The sequence below is a fragment of the Octopus sinensis genome, linkage group LG24, assembly GCF_006345805.1.
Source record: "Octopus sinensis linkage group LG24, ASM634580v1, whole genome shotgun sequence".
Classification (NCBI taxonomy): Eukaryota; Metazoa; Mollusca; class Cephalopoda; order Octopoda; family Octopodidae; genus Octopus; species Octopus sinensis.
The window spans coordinates 10,843,786-10,869,823 of record NC_043020.1 but is presented as its reverse complement, the minus strand read 5'-3'; the positions used below and the strand labels follow the sequence as shown (position 1 = coordinate 10,869,823).

Genomic DNA, 26,038 nt, shown 5'->3' with positions numbered 1-26,038 from the left:
GTACCCATTACACACTGGTGTCGATGTAATCGACTTAATACCTATGTCTGTCCTTGTTTGTCCTCTCTGTGTTTAGCCCATTGTGGGTAATAAAGAAATAGTTACGCTCTGAGTTCAAATTCTGCCGAGGTTGACTTTGCCTTTCATCCCTTCGGGGTCGATTAAATAAGTACCAGTTAGGCGCTGTGCCTATGGGTGAGTTTCCAGAGAAATTGGGTGATGTTAGCAAAGAACAAGGCGAACACTTTCATCAAGATGTGAAAGTAAAGGAAGAACACTACCACAGCTGATGGGACTCAAACATGATGGCAGACTACCGCTGGAGCCTGATGAGAGATTTCCCAGAAGCTGTACGCAAGAATTCATCAAAAATGAGGAAGTTCATGCAGTAATAAGATGATCGGAATGAATGACAATAAATAGAGATTTTGTATTCATATTTTGTTATAACCAAACTTAATTCTTATATGCTAATGTGCATTTACTCCAACCATTCTGTGTTTTAATTTATTAGATTTAAAAAAAAGACGTTTTGTATATTAAAAATTGTGTCTATGTATGTTTGATTCTTCCTTCATGAACATTAAATAGCTGTTTTTAACTCTAAATTTGATCACTCTTATGTCCAGTTTTTCATTCAACACATGTTTGTTTGTTTGTTCCTTCTCGAGCCATGCCTGGCACATAAGGGCCAGTTTCCCGGTTTCCTTGGCATATATGTTCCCCACCTGGACGGGACGCTGGTCCGTTGCAGGTGAGTCGCAAGATGCAGGAGGAAAGTTGAGGCGAAAGAGTCAGCAGAAGTTCGCCACTACCTTCTGCCGGAGCCGCATGGAGCTTAGGTGTTTCGCTCATAAACACACACATCGCCCGGTCTAAGATTCGAACCCTCGATCCTTTGACCGTGAGTCCGCTGCTCTAACCACTAGGTCATGTGCCTCCACACGAGACACATTCAACATATGTGTACCTTGTTCTCGTGAGGGCGCGTGGCTTAGTGGTTAGGGCATTCGGCTCATGATTGTAAGGTTGTGAGTTCGATTCCCGGCGACGCCTTGTGTCCTTCAGCAAGACACTTTATTTCACGTTGCTCCAGTCCACTCAGCTGGCAAAAATGAGTTGTACTTGTATTTCAAAGGATCAGCCTTGTCACTCTCTGTGTCACGCTGATTATCCCCGAGAACTACGTTAAAGGTACACGTGTCTGTGGAATGCTCAGCCATTTGCACGTTAATTTCATGAGCAAGCTGTTCCGTTGATCGTATCAGCTGGGACCCTCGTCGTCGTAACCGGCGGAGTCTTTTCAAGACCTTGTTCTCACACACTTAAGCTGCACATCAGGGTGGAGCAAAAAATTTTCAAGAATATAATTTTTATTGCGAAATCCTTGTAGGAATACGACCGTATGTGAGGAAGTTGGTGACATAGATAAGTCACACGGTCGCATCCCTAATGAAATAAGATAAGCCATAAATACAATTTATACAATACAGTGCCAACAGAATATAAATGAATGATGACAAGCCGTTCCACTGTTTGAGAGAAGATAAGATTTTATTTACAAGGTGTTAAGGTTAGAGGGTTGTGAGTGCTAGCAAGTGTTGTGTATGTGTGCATGCAACAAGTATTTGTGTCGGTGTGTTCGTGTGTGTGACAGATACAAATAAGGTGAATGTGTGTGACACAGAAATACAGAGCATATAGATGATGATGGAATTTGGATTACAGTTCATGAGGTACATGATATGCAAGAGTTCTCTAACAAGATGTTGTGTCTCGGGCGGAGACCGGTTGGGCGAATCACGTCGAGCCGCGGTTGTGGTCTCAATCGCCGAGCTGGTTCTCTTAATATAGAATTATTCAGATGGAATGTTTTTACTTGGTGAAGGGATTCACTCTATCAGCGTGGGTCTGTGAAGTTGGTGTGGACGATGGTAGAGACGACTTGAAGTTGGTACAATGATGGTAATGACGGCGGCGGAGATAGAAGACATTCTGTTGCGGGTGTACATTAGCGTCGTCGTAGCTGAAGCAGGAGCATGGCTGGTCGTCTGTCACTGGAACTGGAACATGTTGAGTAGCTCTGTGGTCAGTGACTAGACCTCAAAAGGTCTGGGGTTGAAAGACGAAGTATACTGAGAACAATCCCTTATATACAGAGAAAGGATCACGAGACCTTAACCAAATGCAGTGATTGGTTGGCTTTGGACAGTGGCGCGAAATAAGTAGAGACAAATCGTGCCACATGTCAACCAATCAGATCAGTGGACACAACAGGAACAACCCAGCCAAAGATGGCTGTAATCTTAAATGAGATCATTCCTGCTGTGTCTCTCAAACAGTGAGGATATCAGAGACTGCTACATCCTTTAAAAACAACTGTGTTAAAATCTGAAGTTCTTAAATTTACATTCTCAGGCTCCACAGTCCACTTGAAATTTTCAATAATGAGTGAAAAAAAATCAATTTATAACATGTTTACCATTCTTCATTTTATTTTTTACATCCATCGTTACAAATCGATTTTCTTTTTGTGAAAGAGTGTTAAAATCTGCAGCCCTAAAATTTATATCTTCAGGCTCCAAAATGCACTTGAAAATTCAAGATTATGCGAAATAAATAAAGTTTTCCACTTTGTTTTCTTTATTATTTCTAATACTAGGTCACCGAATATATGTGTTACATGAGGTCTAGATTATACACATTAAAATAAAATTACACGTAAACCAATTTTTTGATTCTTGACACATTTTGGTGATAAAAATAATTAACAATTCAGAACCCTTTGCTGATGTAGAAGGGCAACTGTGATCTGGCCAATTGTTTCTAATCAAACTCTGAATGTTCAGTTTAGATACTGCTTGATCTATTCCTCCAATGATCAGTTTTCAATTTGTCTGTTGAGCCTGTAAAAAATCTTGTTCTCTCTGTGGTACATTTTTGTCTCTACTACAACTGCAGTCATCATCATCACCATCGTTTAACGCCCGCTTTCCATGCTAGCATGGGTTGGACGATTTTGACTGAGGGCTGGCAAACCAGATGGCTGCACCAGGCTCCAATCTTGATCTCGCAGAGTTTCTACAGCTGGATGCCCTTCCTAACGCCAACCACTCCGAGAGTGTAGTGGGTGCTTTTTATGTGGGCCAGTCAGGCTGTACTGGCAATGACCTTGCTCAAATCTTTTTACACGTGCCACCGGCACAGGTGCCAGTGAAGCAACGTTGGTAACGATCATGCTCGAATGGTGCCCTTTTATGTGCCACGGGTACAGAAGCCAGTTGGCTGCTCTGGCAACGATCATGCTCGGATGGTACACTTGGCACCCTACTAGCACAGGCATAAGTGCCAATAAGGTGATGCTGGTAATGATCATACTCGAATAGTCGCTCTGTCAATGATCACACTAGGATGGTGCTCTTTGCACCCCGCTAGCACGGATGCCAGTCATCGAATTGATTTTGATTTGTTTAAAGGAATTGCTCTTGCAACAGGAAATATCAAATAGACCTTTTGTTGCATCGTTTTTAAACACATTACTCTTTGTTTGAAATGATGGCACGTTTTTTTCTATTTTTCACAGATTTTAGTAATACTCTTGATAAAAGTTTAAGATTTTGGGGATCTTTTCGGTTTGAATGGCAGTTTTTTCTAGCAGTGACATATGAAATTGTCACCCATAATTATGACCCTAGTATCGATCTGCAATATCAGTCATAAATTATGACAAATTCCTGTACAACCTGATTAACTATTTGGATGACCAAGCTCTCTCTCTTTACTCTTTTACTTGTTTCAGTCGTTTAACTGCAGCCATGCTGGAGCACCACCTTTAATTGAGCAACTCGACCCCAGGACTTATTCTATCGGTCTCTTTTTGCTGAACCGCTAAGTGACGGGGACATAAACACACCAGCATCAGTTGTCAAGCAATGCTAGGGGGACAAACACAGACACACAAACACACACATATATATATATATATATATATATATACACACAACGGGCTTCTTTCAGTTTCTGTCAACCAAATCCACTCACAAGGCTTTGGTCAGCCTGAGGCTATAGTAGAAGACACTTGCCCAAGGTGCCACACAGTGGGACTGAACCCGGAACCATGTGGTTGGTAAACAAGCTACTTACCACACAGCCACTCCTGCGCCTATATCCTTCCCCAACATGAAATTTAAACATCTCAGTGATATTTCCCAGCTTTCACATCCTGAATTACTTCTGTCAACTAGGGTAGCTGGGAAGATTCTTTCTCGCATACACTTTCACATTTAATAACTTTTCATGTAGCACTTCCATGTTGCTTTCTTTTCAGAATTACTAAGTGCATTACTTGGTCCATTAACCCTTTAGTATTTAAACCGGCCATATCCGGCCAAAAGTATTCTACCTGTTTTATGTTCAAACTGGCCAGATCCAGGCTCTCACACCTACCCTACAATGTTATTCTACATTAGGTAATTACACCATCAAGATCTTGAAGATATGAGATAATGCATGATTAATTCAAATCAATGGGAATCAATAGGCATTATGTTTGATGGAATAATCTGAACACTAAAGGGTTAAAGAAAAATTCCAAAGTTTAAGCAATGATGCAAAACAAAGAAAGGAAAAAATAAAAATAATAATAATAATAATAATAGGAAGATTAGAAGACAGAATAGAAGATTTTAAGAATAGAAATAATCAAACATGGAATATACATTTTTAAAATTATTATTTACAATGATGATGATAATGAGGATTCAATGTTAAGGCGGCGAGCTGGCAGAAACGTTAGCACGCCGGGCGAAATGCGTAGCCGTATTTCGTCTGCAGTTACGTTCTGAGTTCAAATTCCGCCGAGGTCGACTTTGCCTTTCATCCTTTCGGGGTCGATAAATTAAGTACCAGTTGCGCACTGGGGTCGAAATAATCGACTTAATCCCTTTGTCTGTCCTTGTTTGTCCTCTCTGTGTTTAGCCCCCTGGTGGGTAGTAAAGAAATATATATAGAAAAATATGTATTTGTCTGTGTGTGAGGACTAGTGTGCACAAATGGTATGCATGGCTGTTTACATCAATATCTGTTTTGCATTTTGTGCTAGATAAATACAAGGAAGCTGATATAAATCAAATGAAAATGTTCACAGAAGAAGCACAGCTCTAACGTTTTAGTGATGATTGTTTATGTTTAATCTGCTGATATACAAATAGCTGGAGAAATTATTGCGACTGATGAATTTTGCCATGTTCATCATCACAAAGACTTTTTCATCGGCTTTAAGTTTGTATCTAAATGACGACTGAATCACATCATGTTCCGGTATGGTTAAGGAGCTTGAACTTTTCTTCATGAACACATAATCTTTTTCGTTATTCTTTCTCTTTAACATCAAGGTTACAACTGATGCAGGAGTATCTTTCGGAATATTCAACTGGATTGCAAAGTTTATTTGGTAAAGACCATCTTGGGGTATATGGAAGTAACATCCATCAACCAGTTTAATGTCACCAACATTCTGGCTGTTGTCATTCAGCCACTGTAGATTAGTCGGTTTCTCTGGAAAAGAAATAATAATAATAATAATAATAATAATAATAACAACAACAAAAACTGAGCAAATATAAAGATCTTGAAATAGACAAAAACTGAGGAAATATAAAGATCTTGAAATAGAAATCAGCAAAATGTGGAACCTGAAGACTAAAACAATACCTGTTGTCATAGGTGCCCTGGGAATGATAGCAAAAGGGGCTGATCGCTACCTAACTCAGATACCAGGAAACCCCAAAATGGCAGAAATTCAAAAGATAGTGCTCATGGGAACTGCTCATATCCTACGCAAAATACTTTCTATGTAATCTCAAGTTTTAAAACAAACATAATTTTCGTATTTTTTTTTTAGACATTCACTAGTACAACACTAAATACAAAACCAAATATATGGCACACTAGGCATAACAACATCACAAACTTCCAACCTGTTGTCTCTTGAGGTCTCTGGGCGAGACTTGGAGCCAACTTGTACAAATATAAAGCAAAATCAAACATAGAATAATAATAATAATGGTGGTGATGATGATGATAATAATAATAACTGATTAATGATAATTAACTGATTGGAAGTATTAACGTGTACATTGTTTAGTCTTGGTATAAAAGATGGGCTACAGCAAATATTCTGCTCAATACCACAGATTTGCATGTCAGTTGCTTGCCATTAACCAGATGAACATGTCCTTTAGTGACTGATGATATGTGCATCTCTGATCATGAGAAGAATTTGTGGGAGAGCATCATAGATATGTGTTGAGAGGAGTTCTTTGGGGTTTGAATAAATCACCTCTGGATACATGGGTATTTTGTTTATCATCCTTAAACAAACCTTAATCTGTGACCTTTTGAGTGCAATGGGCTACTGAACCTGAAGGAAATTCTAACTGGGCCTCACCTGCAAGGTCATGTATTGTTTATTTTGATATAAGATCATCATGTCACGCACATATGGTTGTGATGCATGTGCCTGGTGTACTTTTATCAGATGGTTAGTCATGATGGGTATACTAGGCTTCATATATTTGTATCCCAGTGTCAGTTTGATGGCATGCACTGCTCTCACTCAATAATAATAATAATAGCAATAATAATAATCATGATAATTATAATTATCACCATTTTATCTATGAGTAGCTGGTCTTAAGTTCCCCAACAAAATAGGAAAATGGTAATGAAAGATAGTAAGCAAAAGAGGACAAGTTTAGGAATGGTCTGGACATATTTTTGCAAGGCCTATGATATGATACTATGTTTGAAGAACATTGAAAGGTTGAACAGGTTTGGAATTGCAAAGGATGTCAAGGATTGTTTAAAAAAAGGCATGGAGAATTGGAAGACAGAACTCCCATAAAACAGACAGGATCTAGGAACATTAAGAATCAAGAGAGGGAACTTTCAAGGAAACAATGTCTTCTTCGCTATTTGTTTTATGCAGGATTCCTTTAATGTTGCTATTGAGGAAAGTAACTTCAAGATATGAGCTTAAAGGAAAGCAGCAGAGGATCAACCACCTGTTATCTATGGATGATCTCATAGTGTATGGTAGGGATGAAGCTCAAGTCAACTCTTTAGGGAACAAATACACACAGGTGTATGTGTGTGTGTGTGTACTTATTCCACAGCCTTGCGTTGTTGCTTTTTCTTGCTTGTTCATGTTTGGATTGACTATATATATATAAATATATATATATATATATATATATATAGGGTTAATCCAAATATGAAAACACAAAGAGAAAACACAACACGAGGACGTGGAACAAATATAGAATTATTGGACGCTCAGGAAGGAAGGGAAGAAGGAAGGTTTAAAGTTTCGAGCGGAGCTCTTCGTCAGAAACATAGGAAAAGGAAAGATCATCATCGTTTAACGTCTGTTTCCATGTTAGCATGGGTTGGACGGTTCGACCGGGGTCTGGGAAGCCAGGAGGCTGCACCAAGTTCCAGTCTGATCTGGCAGTGTTCCTACAGCTTGATGCTCTTCCTAACGCCAACCACTCCACGAGTGTAGTGGGTGCTTTTTACATGCCACCGGAGGCTGGCAAACGGCCACAATCGGTTGGTGCTTTTACGTGTCACCGACACAGACGCCAGTCTACTTTCTGCATACACACTGAGAAATCTTTTATAGCTAATAAACATTAGAACCCCGTGAAAATTCTTGGAAGCCTTTCTTGCCACTTGCTAATATCCTGAGGTTATTGTCAACTTTCTTATTAAAACAGCCAATCCTGATTAGATGCTCAAAGTTACAAATAAATGCAAAGGCGCAGGAGTGGCTGTGTGGTAAGTAGCTTGCCTACCAACCACATGGTTCCGGGTTCAGTCCCACTGTGTGGCACCTTGGGCAAGTGTCTTCTACTATAGCCTCGGGCCGACCAAAGCCTTGTGAGTGGATTTGGTAGACGGAAACTGAAAGAAGCCCGTCGTATATATGTATATATATATATGCGTGTGTGTGTTTGTGTGTCTGTGTTTGTCCCCTAGCATTGCTTGACAACCGATGCTGGTGTGTTTATGTCCCCGTTACTTAGCGGTTCGGTAAAAGAGACCGATAGAATAAGTACTGGGCTTACAAAAGAATAAGTCCCGGGGTCGAGTTGCTCGATTAAAGGCGGTGCTCCAGCATGGCCGCAGTCAAATGACTGAAACAAGTAAAAGAGTAAAAGAAAAAGAGTGACCTCGTGAAGACCACTTGCATTTTTTTTTCCCTCTGTCTTCCCTTCTCTGGATCTTTCTTTCTCCTATGTTTCCGATGAAGAGCTCCGCTCGAAACGTCATACCCTCCTTCTTCCCTTCTTTCCTGAGCATCCAATAATACTTTATTTGTTCCACATCCTCGCGTTGTTGTCTTTTTGTTTTCTTGTTTGGATTAACTTTATATATATTATATGTATGTATATATATGTATATATATATGTATATATATGTATGTATATATGTATATATATATATGTATGTATATATATATATGTGTATGTATATATGTATATATATATGTATGTATATATATATATATATATATGTATGTATATATGTATACAGCTGTCTGTACATGTCACAACATGCTTGTGCTGTTTCTACTCAAGAGAAAAATTATGTAACACACCACTGAGCATATTATAACGAACAAAGTATATAGTTATAGAGCAATGCTTTATTCCCTCATAGAAAATGCATTGCAGTGTGGTATGAATTTTTCTCGCACAAATCTACATCAGCTGGATATTAGACCTGACATCAATATATACGATTGTACTTGGACCTTTTTGTAGTAAAATTGCAATTAGCCACCTTAATAATTTATATATAGTCTTTACTCTTTTACTTGTTTCAGTCATTTGACTGTGGCCATGCTGGAGCACCGCCTTTAGTCGAGCAAATCGACCCTGGGACTTATTCTTTGTAAGCCCAGTACTTATTCTATCGGTCTCTTTTGCCGAACCGCTAAGTGACGGGGACATAAACACACCAGCATCGGTTGTCAAGCAATGCTAGGGGCACAAACACAGACACACAAACACACATACATATATATATATATATACATATATACGACGGGCTTCTTTCAGTTTCCGTCTACCAAATCCACTCACAAGGCATTGGTCGGCCCGGGGCTATAACAGAAGACACTTGCCCAAGATGCCACGCAGTGGGACTGAACCCGGAACCATGTGGTTGGTTAGCAAGCTACTTACCACACAGCCACTCCACACTATAGCTAATCTATAAAATGAAGAAGGCGAACGTTAATACAAATTGGATTTTTATGTAAAAAGGGGTCTAAATGGGACTGGAAGGGGATTAAAATTTATAGGAGGGGGTAACTTGAGGTGAGAAATTGAGACGTTTTGGGGCACTACAGTGGTATGAAAATGTGGATTTTATTGATTTTTGGGGACACTTGGGGGGTCTAGATTGGATCCCTTTTGCCTGATTTCAATCAAATTTTCAACATGGTAAACATGGTAAAGTGGAAGTAGATTTGTAATTTAAGCATGGAAAATGGGTTTGAAATTTTGAAAATTAAGGCAAGATTTTTGAAGTTGAAAAAAATTTATCATTTTTATGTATTTTTGCCTTTTACTTTACATTGTTTACAGTTTTCATTTTTTCTGAAAGAAATTTACAGCTGCTTCTTGACCGCACGTACTACATTCGCAGCTAACACTAAAAAACATGAATTATCTATTTACTAATACTAATACGCTTGTTTCTTTACGTGAGCTAAGCAGTGACATCGTCTCCCCTAATTCCTCTCATCATTATTATGTGCCGATAATTTCCCCCTTTCTCCACCGTCTCCCCTAAATATCCCTTTATTATTATGTGCTGATAATTTCTCCCTATCTCCATATCACTTGTCTGTTCTTCGCCCTAAATTATCCTTCATTTTTATGCGCTGATAATTTCTCCCTTTCTCCATGTTACTATGATTATTATCTACGATAATTTGCCTGTTCAAGTCTTCACTCTCCCCTCTATCAAACTTCGCTCTCCCTTTCTCCATGTTACTACGGTTATTATCTATGATAATTTGCCCGTTCAAGTCTTCACTCTCCCCTCTATCAAACTTCGCGCATTCGCGGTGCACCCGCCCTTGCCCACCCCCACCACCAATACCGGATATCTCTATATTTTGCTCCATCTATACCGGATGTCCCTTCTCCCACCACCATTATGGGTGTCTACTCCTCGAACCCCCCTCTTTAATACACTATTTCACCATGTATTACCCCTCTCGTGATATCCTACGTTCTACTTGTCTAGAACTCTCTCTTCTCTCTCACCAACCGTTCGTGGCCGATGCCAAACCCCTCTGGCACCTGTGCAGGTGACACGTAAAAAGCACCCACTACACTCGCGGAGTGGTTGGCGTTAGGAAGGGCATCCAGCTGTAGAAACACTGCCAGATCAGACTGGAGCCTTGGGCAGCCCCTGGCTCCCCAGACCCCGGTCGAACCATCCAACCCGTGCTAGCGCGGAAAGCTGATGTTAAACGATGATGATGATGATGATGATATAGCCCCATGTTTAGAGCTTTCGTTTGCATGGTCAATTGTTGAAAAATTCCCAAAATAAGTACTAAATTTAAGAAAGAAATCCCTTTTTTCCCTATTTTTAATTGCTCAAATAGTGGCACATACAAAAGGCAAGTGTGCTTTTCATTGTCACTGCCTGATATTTATGATTGATCTTTCAAAATATTTTTTCTCCACTTACTCAAGATCTTTTGTTTTTTTTTATAAATGGGAGAGAGATAGATAAAGATAGAGAGTAAGTGAAAGTGATGGAGAGTCCGAGAGAAAGGAAGAGTAAGAGAGTAGGAAAGTGAGAGAGAAACAAAGAAGGAGAATGTATTGATAAGAAACAGAAAGGAAGCAAGAGAAAGTAACAACCACACCCTCACCCGTGTGTAGAGTGGGTCACCTTGAGCTAGTAATTTATATATACATATATATATGTATATATACATATATATGTATATATACATATATATGTATATATACATATATATGTACACATATATATATGTATATATACATACATATGTATATATACATACATATGTATATATACATATATATGTATATATACATACATATGTATATATACATACATATGTATATATACATATATATGTATATATACATATATATATACACATATATATATGTCTATATACATACATATATATATGTATATATACATACATATGTATATATATAGCACCCACTACACTCACGGAGTGGTTGGCGTTAGGAAGGGCATCCAGCCGTAGAAACACTGCCAGATCAGACTGGGCCTGATGCAGCCTTCTGGCTTCACAGACCCCAGTTGAACTGTCCAACTCATGCTAGCATGGAAAGCGGACGCTAAATAGTGATGATGATGATATATATACATACATATGTATATATATATATACATACATATATACACACACACACATATACACACACACATACACACACACACATATACACACACACATACACACACACACACACATACATACATACATACATATATATATATATATCATCATCGTTTAACGTCCATTTTCCGCGCTAGCACGGGTTGGACGGTTCGACCGGGGTCTGGGGAGCCAGGGGCTGCCCCAGGCTCCAGTCTGGTCTGGCAGTGTTTCTACAGCTGGATGCCCTTCCTAACGCCAACCACTCCGCGAGTGTAGTGGGTGCTTTTTACGTGCCACCTGCACAGGTGCCAGAGGGGTCTGGCATCGGCCATGATCAGTTGGTGCTTTTTTTTATTTATTTATTTTTTTTAAATTTTATATATATAAACCAAATGAAGTGTAATGCAGAGCAAATGACTGGCTTCTGTCGTCAGTTCCACACCCCAGTATCTTGTGTAGTAAGGCGTGAAATACCAACCTTGGGGTAGGCCACTGTGTGAGAAGATATGTGTCAAATAAGACAGCACTTTACTAAAACATGTCTCTATTCTGTTTTCTGTGAACTATTTAATATACATGTCTGTTTTCATATTATTTTATTGAATGTTAAAGGACATATTCTTTCTTTCGATATATATAATTGCCCAGCTAACAACGTAGTTAAAAGTAATCATTCAGATATGCTCAGCATAATCTTTAAAACTTCTTAATACAATTACATGAAGTATAAAGACATTCCTGTTCTTACACAGAATCGTCTCTATTTAACCTTTGTTGATGAGATCTTATCAATGTCATTGTGGAGGTGCAATGGCCCAGTGGTTAGGGCAGCGGACACGTGGTCATAGGATCGCGGTTTCGATTCCCAGACCGGGCGTTGTGAGTGTTTATTGAGCGAAAACACCTAAAAAGCTCCACGAGGCTCCGGCAGGGGATGGTGGTGATCCCTGCTGTACTCTTTCACCACAACTTTCTCTCACTCTTACTTCCTGTTTCTGTTGTACCTGTATTTCAAAGGGCCGGCCTTGTCACTCTCTGTGTCACGCTGAATATCCCCGAGAACTACGTTAAGGGTACACGTGTCTGTGGAGTGCTCAGCCACTTACACGTTAATTTCACGAGCAGGCTGTTCCGTTGATTCGGATCAACCAGAACCCTCATCGTCGTAACCGACGGAGTGCTTCCATCCATCAATGTTAAAATACTGAATATATTTATTTCTCTCATTTGTTGATGTGGCATTTTGTTCGTTTGCATTTTATTTATGTTTTGGATGTTGGTCTGTAATAGTTAAACCATAACCCAAGCAGTAAACACCTCCCACCTGTAGTATTATCAGACATATGTAGTTGTTATCATAGTGGTGGTAGTAGTAGTAGTAGTAATAAGGCGGCGAGCTGGCAGAAACGTTAGCACGCCGGACGAAATGCGTAGCCGTATTTCGTCTGCCATTACGTTCTGAGTTCAAATTCCGCCGAGGTCGACTTTGCCTTTCATCCTTTCGGGGTCGATAAATTAAGTACCAGTTACGCACTGGGGTCGATGTAATCGACTTAATCTCCTTGTCTGTCCTCTCTGTGTTTAGCACCTTGGTAGTAGTAGTAGTAGTAGTAGTAGTAGTTGGTCCACATATCTCAACATGTTGTATTGGACGTTTCTGATTACAACTATAGTTGGTCCATACCTTTCAATATAGTAGTTAACTCATGCTTGTCATTACACTTAAGTCTATAATGGTGATATACTTCCCCCAAGTGTAATAGTTTTCCCAAATTCTGTAATAGCTGGAGTTAATGCAAGTACATAATAGTAGTCATTAACACGTCTTTAACGAAAGTATTTTAATTAATACTGTAATTGTAGTAATTTAAGGAGTATAATTCGAATAATGAGAAAAAGTCTGCAATGAATCTGTATAAATTACGGCCATTATGGCAGGAGTGGCTGTGTGGTAAGTAGCTTGCTAACCAACCACATGGTTCCGGGTTCAGTCCCACTGTGTGGCACCTTGGGCAACTGTCTTCTACTATAGCCTCGGGCTGACCAATGCCTTGTGAGTGGATTTCGTAGACGGAAACTGAAAGAAGCCTGTCGTATATATGTATATATATATATGTATGTGTGTGTGTCTGTGTTTGTCACCCTAGCATTGCTTGACAACCGATGCTGGTGTGTTTACGTCCCCGTCACTTAGTGGTTTGGCAAAAGAGACTGATAGAATAAGTACTGGGCTTACAAAGAATAAGTCCCGGGGTCGATTTGCTCGACTAAAGGCGGTGCTCCAGCATGGCCGCAGTCAAATGACTGAAACAAGTAAAAGAGTATATCACGTTGAAAGCACCAGTTCTCGTCTGATCACCGAAGTTAAGCAACGTCGAGCCTAGTCAGTACTTAGATGGGTGACCGCTTGGGAAACCTAGGTGCAGTAAGCATAGCACATTGTTTTAAAGGCGGTGCTCCAGCATGGCCACAGTCAAATGACTGAAACAAGTAACAGAGTAAATTAACTTACCCATCTTTTCGTAACCTCCAGTTTTCAAGTGAAAGAAGGCATGGTGAACTGAAAGGAGGGAAAATACAGATTAAAAGAGATGTATTTGAATACAGGTTCATATATTTGAATACAGGTTCATATATTTGAACACAGGTTCATATATTTGAATACAGGTTCATATATTTGAACACAGGTTCATATATTTGAACACAGGTTCATATATTTGAACACAGGTTCATATATTTGAACACAGGTTCATATATTTGAACACAGGTTCATATATTTGAACACAGGTTCATATATTTGAATACAGGTTCATATATTTGAATACAGGTTCATATATTTGAACACAGGTTCATATATTTGAACACAGGTTCATATATTTGAACACAGGTTCATATATTTGAACACAGGTTCATATATTTGAATACAGGTTCATATATTTGAATACAGGTTCATATATTTGAATACAGGTTCATATATTTGAATACAGGTTCATATATTTGAATACAGGTTCACTATCAAACAGAAGACTACTAAGACAAGAAAATGTCACTACCTGATGCATTTCATATATTGAATACTTCAGATTATCATCTAATATATAGCCATACAACATATTAGCTGTTACACAATCATCATTATCTTCATGGAGAAGTGGATCTTTTCGGTTTGAACGGCAGTTTTTTCTAGCGGTGACATATGAAATTGTCACCCATAATTATGACCCTAGTATCGATCTATTGCATTTCAATCTGTTTTAGGGTTAGGGTTGGTTAGGGTTAGGGGCGGGGGGAAGGGTATCTTTTTTTCTTCACAAATGTAAATAAACCCAATCTGTTTCTTAAACGAGGGACATATTCATATGGCACAGAATGTTTTTTTTTACCTCATTAGACGTCAGTGATTGGTTGAAATTGCAGAAATTGAAGAAAAAAAAACAACAGATATCTTACAAACTATAGAATTTTCTCAATAAAGCCAAGAGAAAAAAGATGTTTTATAAACACATTCTACCAGTATACGAAGTTTAAAAGTGTTTAGTTACCTAGGAATTATGTTAAAAACTGCTGTTCAAACCGAAAAGATCTGAACAAATATTAACCATCAATGAAAAAAACTAAGACTATATATTACACCCATCACATAGTTTCATGAGCTTTAATATGGTCGGTTGTAGAGTAGCAATGCCTTACTGAGACTGATAATACAAAATGTACACAGGAAGTTATCTCCTATCAAAGTGTCATCTAAAGCCGTGGTCCAGTTAATTATTGTAGAGCAGTGCTTTTCAACCTTTTTGCTGGAGCGGAACCCCAAGGAAACATTCCACTGGTTCGAGGAACCCTGTGCAATAATTTAATAGTCTTATGCACACATATCTGCACAGGAGAATTAAAAATTACTGCCGATTTTAGCAGTTTTGTAACTTCTTGCGGAACCCCTGGACTGTACTGGCGGAACCCTAAGGTTCTGCGAAACCCTGGTTGAAAACCACTGTATTAATGTGTGTGTCTGTATGTCTTTGCATTGATTTAGATATAAGAATGTGTGTCTGTTTGTCTATGTCAGTGCTTTTCAAACTTTTTGCTGGAGCGGAACCCCAAGGAAACATTCCACTAGCTCAAGGAACCCCTGTGAATAATTTAATTGTCTTATGCACACATATCTGCACAGGAGAATTAAAAATTACTGCCGATTTTAGCAGTTTTGTAACTTCTTGCGGAACCCTGGTTGAAAACCACAGTTGTAGACATTTCATTTGTATATTTAATGATATGGGTATTTTTGTCATCTATTTCTTTAGTATGTCTGTTACTTTCTGTCGGTGGCCAATACTGCAGTGTGTTGAAGCCATTCCTGGTCCCAGTGATGAGTTCATAGGAATTTCAAGGGATGATCAGAGTCCACAGAAACAGTTGCTGCCTGTATTCATAAGCCACCATACGTGACTATTAAGGCAGCAAGCTGGCAGAAACATTAGCGCACCGGACGAAATGCTTAGCGGTATTTCGTCTGCCATTACGTTCTGAGTTCAAATTCTGCCAAGGTCGACTTTGCCTTTCATCCTTTCAGGGTCGATAAATTAAGTACTAGTCATGCACTGGGGTCGATGTAATCATCTTAATCAGTTTGTCTGTCCTTGTTTGTCCCCTCTATGTTTAGTCCCTTGTGGGCAATAAAGAATTAAGAAACATTAGCACGCCGGGCGAAATGCTTAGCAGTATTTCGTCTGCCATTGAGTTCAAATTCCGCAAAGGTCGACTTTGCCTTTCATCCTTTTGGGGTCGATAAATTAAGTAACTAGTTACGCACTGGGGTCGATGTAATCGACTTAATCCCTTTGTTTGTCCCCTCTATGTTCAGCCCTTTGTGGGCAATAAAGAAATAAGAAATACAAGACCATTAGCAGGTTGTTGTTGTGCTATGCCTTCTTGCTGCAGGATGCCTACAGATGCAGTCCAACACCATCAGAAAGCTGCTGGATTCCGGAACAGATGCTGCCAGGAATTCACCATTGCCCTTCAGTTAGCCGGGTTGCGGCCCTAGCACCGCTGGTGTCAAACCTTTCCGCCTTGGGTGACCCTAACAGGGACTCAAAGTCCCTGACGGCATAGCTCTGACACTCACTCATTTAACCTTCCCACCACAATGAGGTCAAGGGTTGGACTTTGAGGAAGGTCTGTTACAGAAAACATGTTTAGTGATTTCATTAATGTAACAATATGTTACAGCTGAAGATGATATATATTTCTTTACTACCCACAAGGGGCTAAACACAGAGGGGACAAACAAGGACAGACAAACAGATTAAGTTGATTATATCGACCCCAATGCGCAACTAGTACTTAATTTATTGACCCCGAAAGGATGAAAGGCAAAGTCGACCTCGGCGGAATTTGAACTCAGAACGTAACGGCAGACGAAATACGGCTACGCATTTCGTCCCCGAGAGGATGAAAGGCTAGACACATAGGGCGGCGAGCTGGCAGAATCGTTAGGATGCCGGGCGAAATGCTTAGCGGTATTTCGTCTGCTGCTATGTTCTGAGTTCAAATTCCACTGAGGTCAACTTTGCCTTTCATCCATTCGGGGTCGATAAATTAAGTACCAGTTACGCACTGGGGTTGATGTAATCGACTTAATACCTATGTCTGTCTTTGTTTGTCCCCTCTGTGTTTAGCCCCTTGTGGGTAATAAAGAAATAGAAATAGGTATTTCATCTGCTGCTACGTTCTGAGTTCAAATTCCGTTGAGGTCAACTTTGCCTTTCATCCTTTCGGGGTCGATTAAATAAGTACCAGTTACGCACTGGGGTCGACTTAATCCGTTTGTTTGTCCTCTCTGTGTTTAGCCCCTTGTGGGTAGTAAATAAATAGGTATTATAGACACATGGATAGTAAAATGGTGACAATATATATATATATATATATATATACTTACAATTCACAGGAGATGGTTTCACATGTGGTAGGTGCCGATGCATCTAAAGCAGAAAGAAAAGGAAAATTAAGAAAAGACGGTAACAGGTTTTGCTTGTATTACTTTCATCATATTACTCTCTCCTTTACAATTTCTCACTGTCTTGTTATAATCCCCGTACAGACCTGATACCCCTGTTACATCGGTGTTGTTCTTTACCTTCTATAGTCAGCTGGACGGGATGTCAGTCCATCGCAACGTTATTCAAGAAACAGGAAGAGAGAGAGAGAGAAAGTTGTGGTGAAAGAGTACAACAGGGGTCGTCACCAGCCCCTGCCGGAGCCTCATGGAGCTTCTAAGTGTTTTCGCTCAATAAACACACACAACGCCCGGTCGGGGAATCGAAACCGCGGTCATCCGATCTAACCACTGGGCCATTGCGCCTCCACATCACTTGAATCTACACCGTCTAAAATGTATCTCGGGGGAATTTCATTAAAATATATGATCTTTCAGAAAGTTACAAGGAAACAAAGGCGAGGCACATATAAGTATGTCTATCCAAGAATGCTTAGCCCTGAAAGGCTCGGAAACGGTGTGTAGCGGATGAAATGTTGATAGATCTGTGTAGCTTGGATACAAATAATAGAAAGGGCAGAGATGTTCTTCACTTCATTTATTTAATCGTTGTATTCACGTTTTTTTTAAGGCGGCGAGCTGGCAGAAACGTTAGCGCGGTAGGCGAAATGCTTAGCGGTACTTCATCTGTCGCTATGTTCTGAGTTCAAATTCCGCCGAGGTCGACTTTGCCTTTCATCCTTTCGGGGTCGATAAATTAAGTACCAGTCACGCACTGAGGTCGAATTAATCGACTTAATCCGTTTGTCTGTCCTTGTTTGTCCCCTCTGTGTTTAGCCCCTTGTGTGTAATAAAGAAAAAATGGTATTTCGTCTGCTGTTACGTTCTGAGTTCAAATTACGCCGAGGTCGACTTTGCCTTTCATCCTTTCGTGGTCGATAAATTAAGTACCAGTCACGCACTGAGGTCGAATTAATCGACTTAATCCGTTTGTCTGTCCTTGTTTGTCCCCTCTGTGTTTAGCCCCTTGTGGGTAATAAAGAAAAAATGGTATTTCGTCTGCTGTTACGTTCTGAGTTCAAATTACGCCGAGGTCGACTTTGCCTTTCATCCTTTCGGGGTCGATTAAATAAGTACCAGTTACACACTGAGGTCGATATAATCGACTTAATCCGTTCGTCTGTCAGTCCTTGTTTGTCCCCTCTGTGTTTAGCCCCTTGTGGGTAGTAAAGAAATAGGTATTTTGTCTGCCGCTACGTTCTGAGTTCAAATTCCGCCGAGGTCGACTTTGCCTTTCATCCTTTCGGGGTCGATTAAATAAGTACCAGTTACACACTGAGGTCGATATAATCGACTTAATCCGTTCGTCTGTCTGTCCTTGTTTGTCCCTTCTGTGTTTAGCCCCTTTTTCATGTTGAAGTCAGGTTAACAAATATTCTAAATGCATCGCTAAATAAAATGAGCTGACAGCTTCGGTTAGCGACGAGAAACAATACTAGCTTACTACTAGAGTGTTGGTCGAACGAATAGCGAATGTGTCTGTGTGTTCGCTTGGTCATTACGACTGATGCTGTTGTTACTGTCTATGTCGCTCTGTACCGCTCTCTCTCTCCGTGACATCTCTAGTTCCCCTCATCTCACCGTGTTTATTTACTTACAGAGCACTGGGATTTGTAATGGCCCATTCCAGCTAGAAAAATGGATATACCGTTATAAGAGTAGCATTATTGATTCTTATGGAATAATTATTGAATTTTGTTTTCTTATTATTATTCTGTCTTCAAATAAATTATTGGCGATCTTTCGTCTCTAGTAGACCTTATCGTCAAAATTTTTTTTTTTTTACATATGGGCTTGCGGGAACTTTTGAAGTAATATACATATACACATACACCGAGTAAAAAATTTCAGTTATCTCTTTCTTTCACACATTACTCTGTCTCTTCACACACACTAACAGAAGCACTTCACTTTACACAACATACTGTCTGCCACACCCCATCAAACACACACACACACACACATGTCCATCAATGCTCCCATGCACGGTAACTTCAAAAGAACTTCCTTCGTCATACAATCGCTTTCTCTTAGTCTCTTTCGCTCTCATTACTTCAAAAGTTCCCGCAAGCCCATATGTAAAAAAAAAATTTTTTACGGAAATCGACGGAAAGGTCTACTAGAGACGAAAGATTGCCAAATTATTATTAACTAACAGTGTCTTTATTATCGAACAATATCGTGTAGATCTGAAATGGCTTCAATTTTTGTAATGGTTACGAATTCTCTGGGGACCACTAAAAATTCTCAACGGACCACGGGTAGGCCGCAGGGATCACATTAGGAATCACTGATTTAGGAAGGTCAAGTGGAAACACATCAATTACTGTTCCCTTTGACAAGACAAAAACAGTTTCCCACTTGGTCAGCAAATAGGGGATAGATTTGGCAAGCAAGAATTCTTAGATTTGAATTCGAATCTCAAGCAGGCAGGTCCAAGTGAGCTCCTACAGGTGTATCCTTGAGAAAAACGTATTTGATTTTTGGAATCTGCATCCCAGATAAATATATATAAGTTAATTGCAATGCAATAAAAAACACTCGTGCATTAATAATTGGGTATTATACCAACAGTATATTGGATAGATATTATCCCTTAGTGGGTTGGACCCACAGCCCCTAACTTTCTTGGAGTTTTATATATATATATATAATTTGCAACGAGAAATACCTCCACTCTCAAGTCGAAAACTCTCTTACCCTCTACTTGTCACAATGAAAGTATATCTATTTTCTCTCTCTGTATATGTATACTGTATTATCTGGATCTTTTCCTTTTGAACGGCAGTTTGTAACATAATTTCTGGGTAACTAAGTTTTAAAATGTTTAGTTAACTAGAAATTGTCTGCCGTTCAAAAGGAAAAGATCAAAAAATGTTTTATTTTGACACATTCTACCAGTATACGAAGTTTTAAAGTGTTTAGTTAACTAGAAATTGTCTGCCGTTCAAAAGGAAAAGATCCAAAAAAATGTTTTATTTTGACACATTCTACCAGTATACGAAGTTTTAAAGTGTTTAGTTAACTAGAAATTGTCTGCCGTTCAAAAGGAAAAAAACCAAAAAATGTTTTATTTTGACACATTCTACCAGTATACGAAGTTTCAAAGTGTTTAGTTAACTAGAAATTGTCTGCCGTTCAAAAGGAAAATATCCTATTATCTCACATGCATTTTCATTTTGTTTAAAACTTCGTCTCCTAATATTTATTTCCCTTTTATCACAACTATCACGAACAAATAGTTTTCTTTTATTTTTGACGTTTTTTCCCATGGTAAACTTTTCCCCTCTCTATATATACTACCATACACTCTTTAAAAGCCTATAGCTCACGCTGTGTGTGTGTGTGTATGCGTGTGAGTACAGAATTTCATTTGGGCAACAGGTTGATTTAAAAAAATGGTACGTAAAAAGTCATTTATTTCAATAGCATACTTTTCTGTCGGAAAATGTTTTTTTTCTTTCACAAACATGCATACGGGCTCGCTTGATGCGGGGTGGGGGATTAAATATTTAAATTACAAAATTTTTGTTGTCGCTAACATCTCAGCAACAGACCACCCAGCACATCATCATCATTCCGTAAAATATGTTTATGAGAAGAAAGATAAAAAAAAAATTATTATTAACACATGCTATAATGGCAAAGAAACGAGGAAGGTACCTATTTCTTTATTACCCACAAGGGGCTAAACATAGAGGGGACAAACAAGGACAGACATAGGTATTAAGTAGGTACCAAGGGATCGTAGGATGTGCCAGAAACAGCCAAATCTCCCTTAAATCACACACCGTTTCCATTGAAAATTATTTTGAAATTACAAACAGAAAGAAATTGTAGATTCGAGTTGTCTGTATTATAAAACTATGATTAAAAATAATTTCGAAAATACAAAAAAAATCCCCTAAGTTTTAGGATTTACAGGGAGCGAGGTTAATGAAAAAAAAAATTAAATACACTTTTGTTTTTAAATCACATTTCATTTTATGTTTGAAGATAGAGGAAGTAATCGCCGATTTCGAAAAAAAGTTAAAATTCAAGATATTGGGATCTTTTCCTTTTGAAGGCCAGATTTCAACACAATTTCTAGTTAACTAAACACTTTTAAACTTCGTATACTGGTAGAATGTGTTTATAAAACATCATTTTTTTAGGGATCTTTTCCTTTTGAATGCCAGATTTCAACACAATTTCTAGTTAACTAAACACTTTTAAACTTCGTATACTGGTAGAATGTGTTTATAAAACATCATTTTTTTAGGGATCTTTTCCTTTTGAAGGCCAGATTTCAACACAATTTCTAGTTAACTAAACACTTTTAAACTTCATATACTGGTCGAGTGTGTTTATAAAACATCATTTTTTCTTGGCTTTATTGAGAAAATTCTATATGTTATATCATATTTCCACTTTAAAAGATTTCGTGCTGTACGAAGTTGTATTAATAGGCGCAGGAGTGGCTGTGTGGTAAGTAGCTTGCTTACCAACCACATGGTTCCGGGTTCAGTCCCACAGCGTGGCACCTTGGACAAGTGCCTTCTACTATAGCCTCAGGCCGACCAATATATATATATATGCGTGTGTGTGTTTGTGTGTCTGTGTTTGTCTCCATAGAAATTGTGTTGACATCGGCCGCTCAAAAGGAAAAGATCCAGATATTAAGGTGGGGGAAATAAAAATTTTGAAAATGTGATTTTTGGCCAAAATCAGGCATGAATACAGATTTCTGCCCCACCGACTTTGGATGATCATAACTTGCAGAAAAGATGGATATTTTTTTAATGGATTTTTTTTTTACGAATATGTGTTATATCATGTAGATTCCGAATATACACATTTATTTTGTGTGTGTGTGTGTGTGTGTGTGTGTTTTAGGAGGGGGTGGGAAATCACGGAAAATTCACCGGAGTCCACTTCAAAATGGACGACTTGTTCCGAAACACCTCCGAGTGAGGAACGGTTCTCAAAAATAACCCTCAATTGTTTTCCCCGAAAATTCCTATGTCCTCGGAATATACATAGTCCGAGGTATATTTGTAGAGAATTTCATTAAAAACTATCCATTTTCTTGAAAGTTAAGACAAACTGAAGTGGACTCCGGCGAATTTTCCAAAATTCCCCACTCCCGCCTAAAATCCCACCCCTCCAATTTTGTATATTCGGAATCTACATGATATAACACATATTCATGGAAAATTTCATTAAAAAATATCGATTTTTGTGAAAGTTATAATCATCTAAAGTCGATAGTGGTGGTGGTAATGGCAGTAGAAGTATGTGGAAAATCTGGACTGCGAATGGTGAGTAAAAAACATAGACACCAGCGCAATACCGGAACACATAAGGTATATAGATATTCTAAAAAAGCACAATGTATACATTTAAAAAAAAAAGGCGATTAAATAATTTTCAAAAAAAGCTTTAAAAAAAGGTGTATTAATAGGCGCAGGAGTGGCTGTGTGGTAAGTAGCTTGGGAAAAGATAGGTAGCTTGTTCACCAACCACATGGTTCCGGGTTCAGTCCCACAGCGTGGCACCTTGGGCAAGTGCCTTCTACTATAGCCTCAGGCCGACCAATATATATATGCGTGTGTGTGTTTGTGTGTCTGTGTTTGTCCCCCTAGCATTGCTTGACAACCGATGGCTGGTGTGTTTATGTCCCCGTTACTTAGCGGATCGGCAAACGAGACCGATAAAATTAAGTACTGGGCTTACAAAAGAATAAGTCCCGGGGTCGAGTTGCTCGATTAAAAGGCGGTGCTCCAGCATGGCCGCAGTCAAATGACTGAAACAAGTAAATAAGTAAAGAGTTGTTTTTTTTTGTTCTTCCCCTTGTGTTGTCCCCTCTATGTAAGGCCTTTATGGCCAATTTCATAATTTAAAGAAGCTAGCTTTCCAACGACATGGTTCCGGTTTCAGTCCCACTGCATGGCACCTTGGGAAAGTATCTGCTATAGTCTCGATCCGACCAAAGCTTTGTGAGTGGATTTGGTAGACGGAAACTGAGAGATACCTGTCGTGTATATATACATATATGTATATATTTGTGTGTCTGTGTTTGTCTATCTACCATCGTTTGACAACCTATTTCTTTATTACCTACAAGGGGCTAAACATAGAGGGGACAAACAAACGGATCAAGTCGATTACATCGACCCCAGTGAATAACTGGTACTTAATTTATCGACCCCGAAAGGATAAAAGGCAAAGTCAGACCTCGGCGGAATTTGAACTCAGAACGTAACGGCAGACGAAATACGGCTACGCATTTCGCCCGGAGTGCTAACGTTTCTGCCAGCTCGCCGCCTTATGTTTGTCTATCTACCATCGTTTGACAACCGATGCTGGTGTGTTCGCGTCCCTCTAACCGAGCGGTTCGGCAAAATTAATTGATAGAATAAGTACCTGGTTCACCGAGCGGTTCGGCAAAATTAATCGATAGAATAAGTACCTGGTTCACAAAGAATAAGTTATTCTTTGTGAACCAGGTACTTATCCTATCGATTAATTTTGCCGAACCGCTCGGTTACAGGGACGCGAACACACCAGCATCGGTTGTCAAACGATGGTAGATAGACAAACATAAGGCCTTGGTCAGCGCGAGGCTATAGCAGAAGACACTTGCCAAGGTACTACGCAGTGGGAGTGAACCCAGAACCATGTGGTTGGGAAGCAAGCTTCTTAACACACAGCCACGCCTATATATTTTATAGAGCGATTTAAACTGAAATTGTTTGACATACAATAACCACTGTTCCGAACTCAATGTGAATCGTAATAGACAGAAAAAAAAAACTGCGAAAACGTCAACTCTCGTTCACACACATTCATTCATATTACACGCATAGGTGCGCGCCCACACAGAACTGTTTATCAACTGAATGTTTTCTCGAACAGACTATTGTAGTTTAAATGCATTAACACACACACACACATACCAAATGAAACGAATAATATTACCTGATTTAGGTAAATAGCAATGATTGACAGGGCAGTAGCAATGATGATCCCCAGCACAATCGAAATGAAACACAAAATAAGGCGAATTTTTCGACGCCACCGGGGTTTAGTTTTCATTGGTTGTTTAGGGTCGCCTTCTTCGAGTTTTTCCGTAGGAATCAAACAACGAACTTCTTTATCGTCATTACTCATTTCCTCTGTCTGCTTTGGTGGCATATCTACAAATTGATTTCCTTCATCGATGTCTTTTTCATTTTGAACAGCATTTTGAACAGCTTTCTTGTTTGGTGGTGGTGTGTTCAGTTTTCCGGCTCCTTCCGTAACTCCATCGACACACATCGATTTCATTTCTTCAGCAGGCTGTGGTATTACAGTCGGCATATCTGAAAGTTTCGCTAACAAAGATCTCAGCATTAGCTATAGCGAATGAACCAGACCTTAGCTTCCCTTGGTCTTTATAAAGGCCCTCTCACTCCACTCTTTACTCAGTGTACAATAAACTTCCCCACTAACTTCTCTCTCTCTGTCTCTTCCCTTTCATATCTCTGTTATTTTATTTCTGTCTTTCTCTTCCCCCCTCTCTTGCTTTATTCGAGTTCCTCTCTGTCTTTCCCTCTCAAACCCTGCACTTTCAGTTTATTACATCCGGCTTTCTATTTATAATAAAAGTCAGTGTTGTTAGACGGCAAGCTGTCTTTACCTTCTGAATTCAAATTGCGCCGAGTTCGACTTTGCCTTTCATCCTTTCGGGTCGATAAATTAAGTACCAGGGATCTTTCCAGTGAAAATATGTTACAAACTATAGAATTTTCTCAATAAAGCCAAGAAAAAAAATGATGTTTTATAAACACATTCTACCAGTATACGAAGTTTAAAAGTGTTTAGTTAACTAGAAATTGTGTTGACATATGCCGTTCAAAAGGAAAAGATCCAGTACCAGTTGCATACTGGTATCGATCTAATCGACAGCCCCCCCCCCAAAAAAAAATTTCCGGTCTTGTGTCTAGAGTAGAACAGAAACGTAGCACGCGAAATGCTTACTGGGGTTGATCTAATTGACTGGCCCCCTCCCCCCCAAAAAATTTCGGGCTTTGTGCCTAGAGTAGAAAAGAATATATTCGTTGTTGTTTTATTCCGAGGTCAGTACAGAACAAGCAATTGTGGCGGCGAGCTGGCAGAATCGTTAGCACGCCGGGCGAAATGCGTATCCGTATTTCGTCTGTCGTTACGTTGTGAGTTCAAATTCCGCCGAGGTCGACTTTGCCTTTCATCCTTTCGGGGTCGATAAATTAAGTACCAGTTACGCACTGGGGTCGATGTAATCGACTTAATACCCATGTCTCTCCTTGTTTGTCCCCTCTGTGTTTAGCCCCTTGTGGGTAATAAAGAAATAGGTATTTCATCTGTCGCTACGTTCTGAGTTCAAATTCCGCCAAGGTCGACTTTGCTTTTCATCCTTTCGGGGTCGATAAATTAAGTACCAGTTACGCACTGGGGTCGATGTAATCGACTTAATACCCATGTCTCTCCTTGTTTGTCCCCTCTGTGTT

General features: G+C 39.3%; 1 protein-coding gene and 1 pseudogene across 2 annotated transcripts; one reads left to right on the top strand and one right to left on the bottom strand.

Moving 5' to 3' along the window:
- Positions 1 to 58: 58 nt before the first annotated feature.
- On the bottom strand, positions 59 to 25,020 carry LOC115224028. 2 transcript variants are annotated; one of them, XM_036512680.1, is made up of 5 exons: positions 24,489 to 25,020; positions 17,412 to 17,454; positions 13,986 to 14,033; positions 5,119 to 5,556; positions 59 to 101 (listed from the first exon to the last, which is right to left on the bottom strand). In XM_036512680.1, the coding sequence occupies exons 1-4, from the start codon at positions 24,900 to 24,902 to the stop codon at positions 5,168 to 5,170; spliced, it is 894 nt and encodes a 297-aa protein (XP_036368573.1). In that variant the 5' UTR covers positions 24,903 to 25,020; the 3' UTR covers positions 59 to 101; positions 5,119 to 5,167. The 2 variants fall into 2 exon arrangements, with proteins under 2 accessions (XP_036368573.1, XP_029650685.1); XM_029794825.2 differs by lacking the exon at positions 59 to 101 and having other exon boundaries at positions 5,025 to 5,556; positions 24,489 to 25,019.
- On the top strand, positions 13,787 to 13,905 carry LOC115224158 (annotated as a pseudogene).
- Positions 25,021 to 26,038: the final 1,018 nt, after the last annotated feature.

Coding starts and splice junctions, on each gene's coding strand:
- LOC115224028 (XM_036512680.1), bottom strand. CDS start 24,902: ATGCTGAGATCTTTGTTAGCGAAACTTTCAGATATGCCGACTGTAATA. Junction 14,034..17,411: donor GAAACCATCTCCTGTGAATT/GTAAGTATATAT, acceptor CCCTCCTTTCAG/TTCACCATGCCTTCTTTCAC. Junction 5,557..13,985: donor TGGAGGTTACGAAAAGATGG/GTAAGTTAATTT, acceptor TTTCTTTTCCAG/AGAAACCGACTAATCTACAG.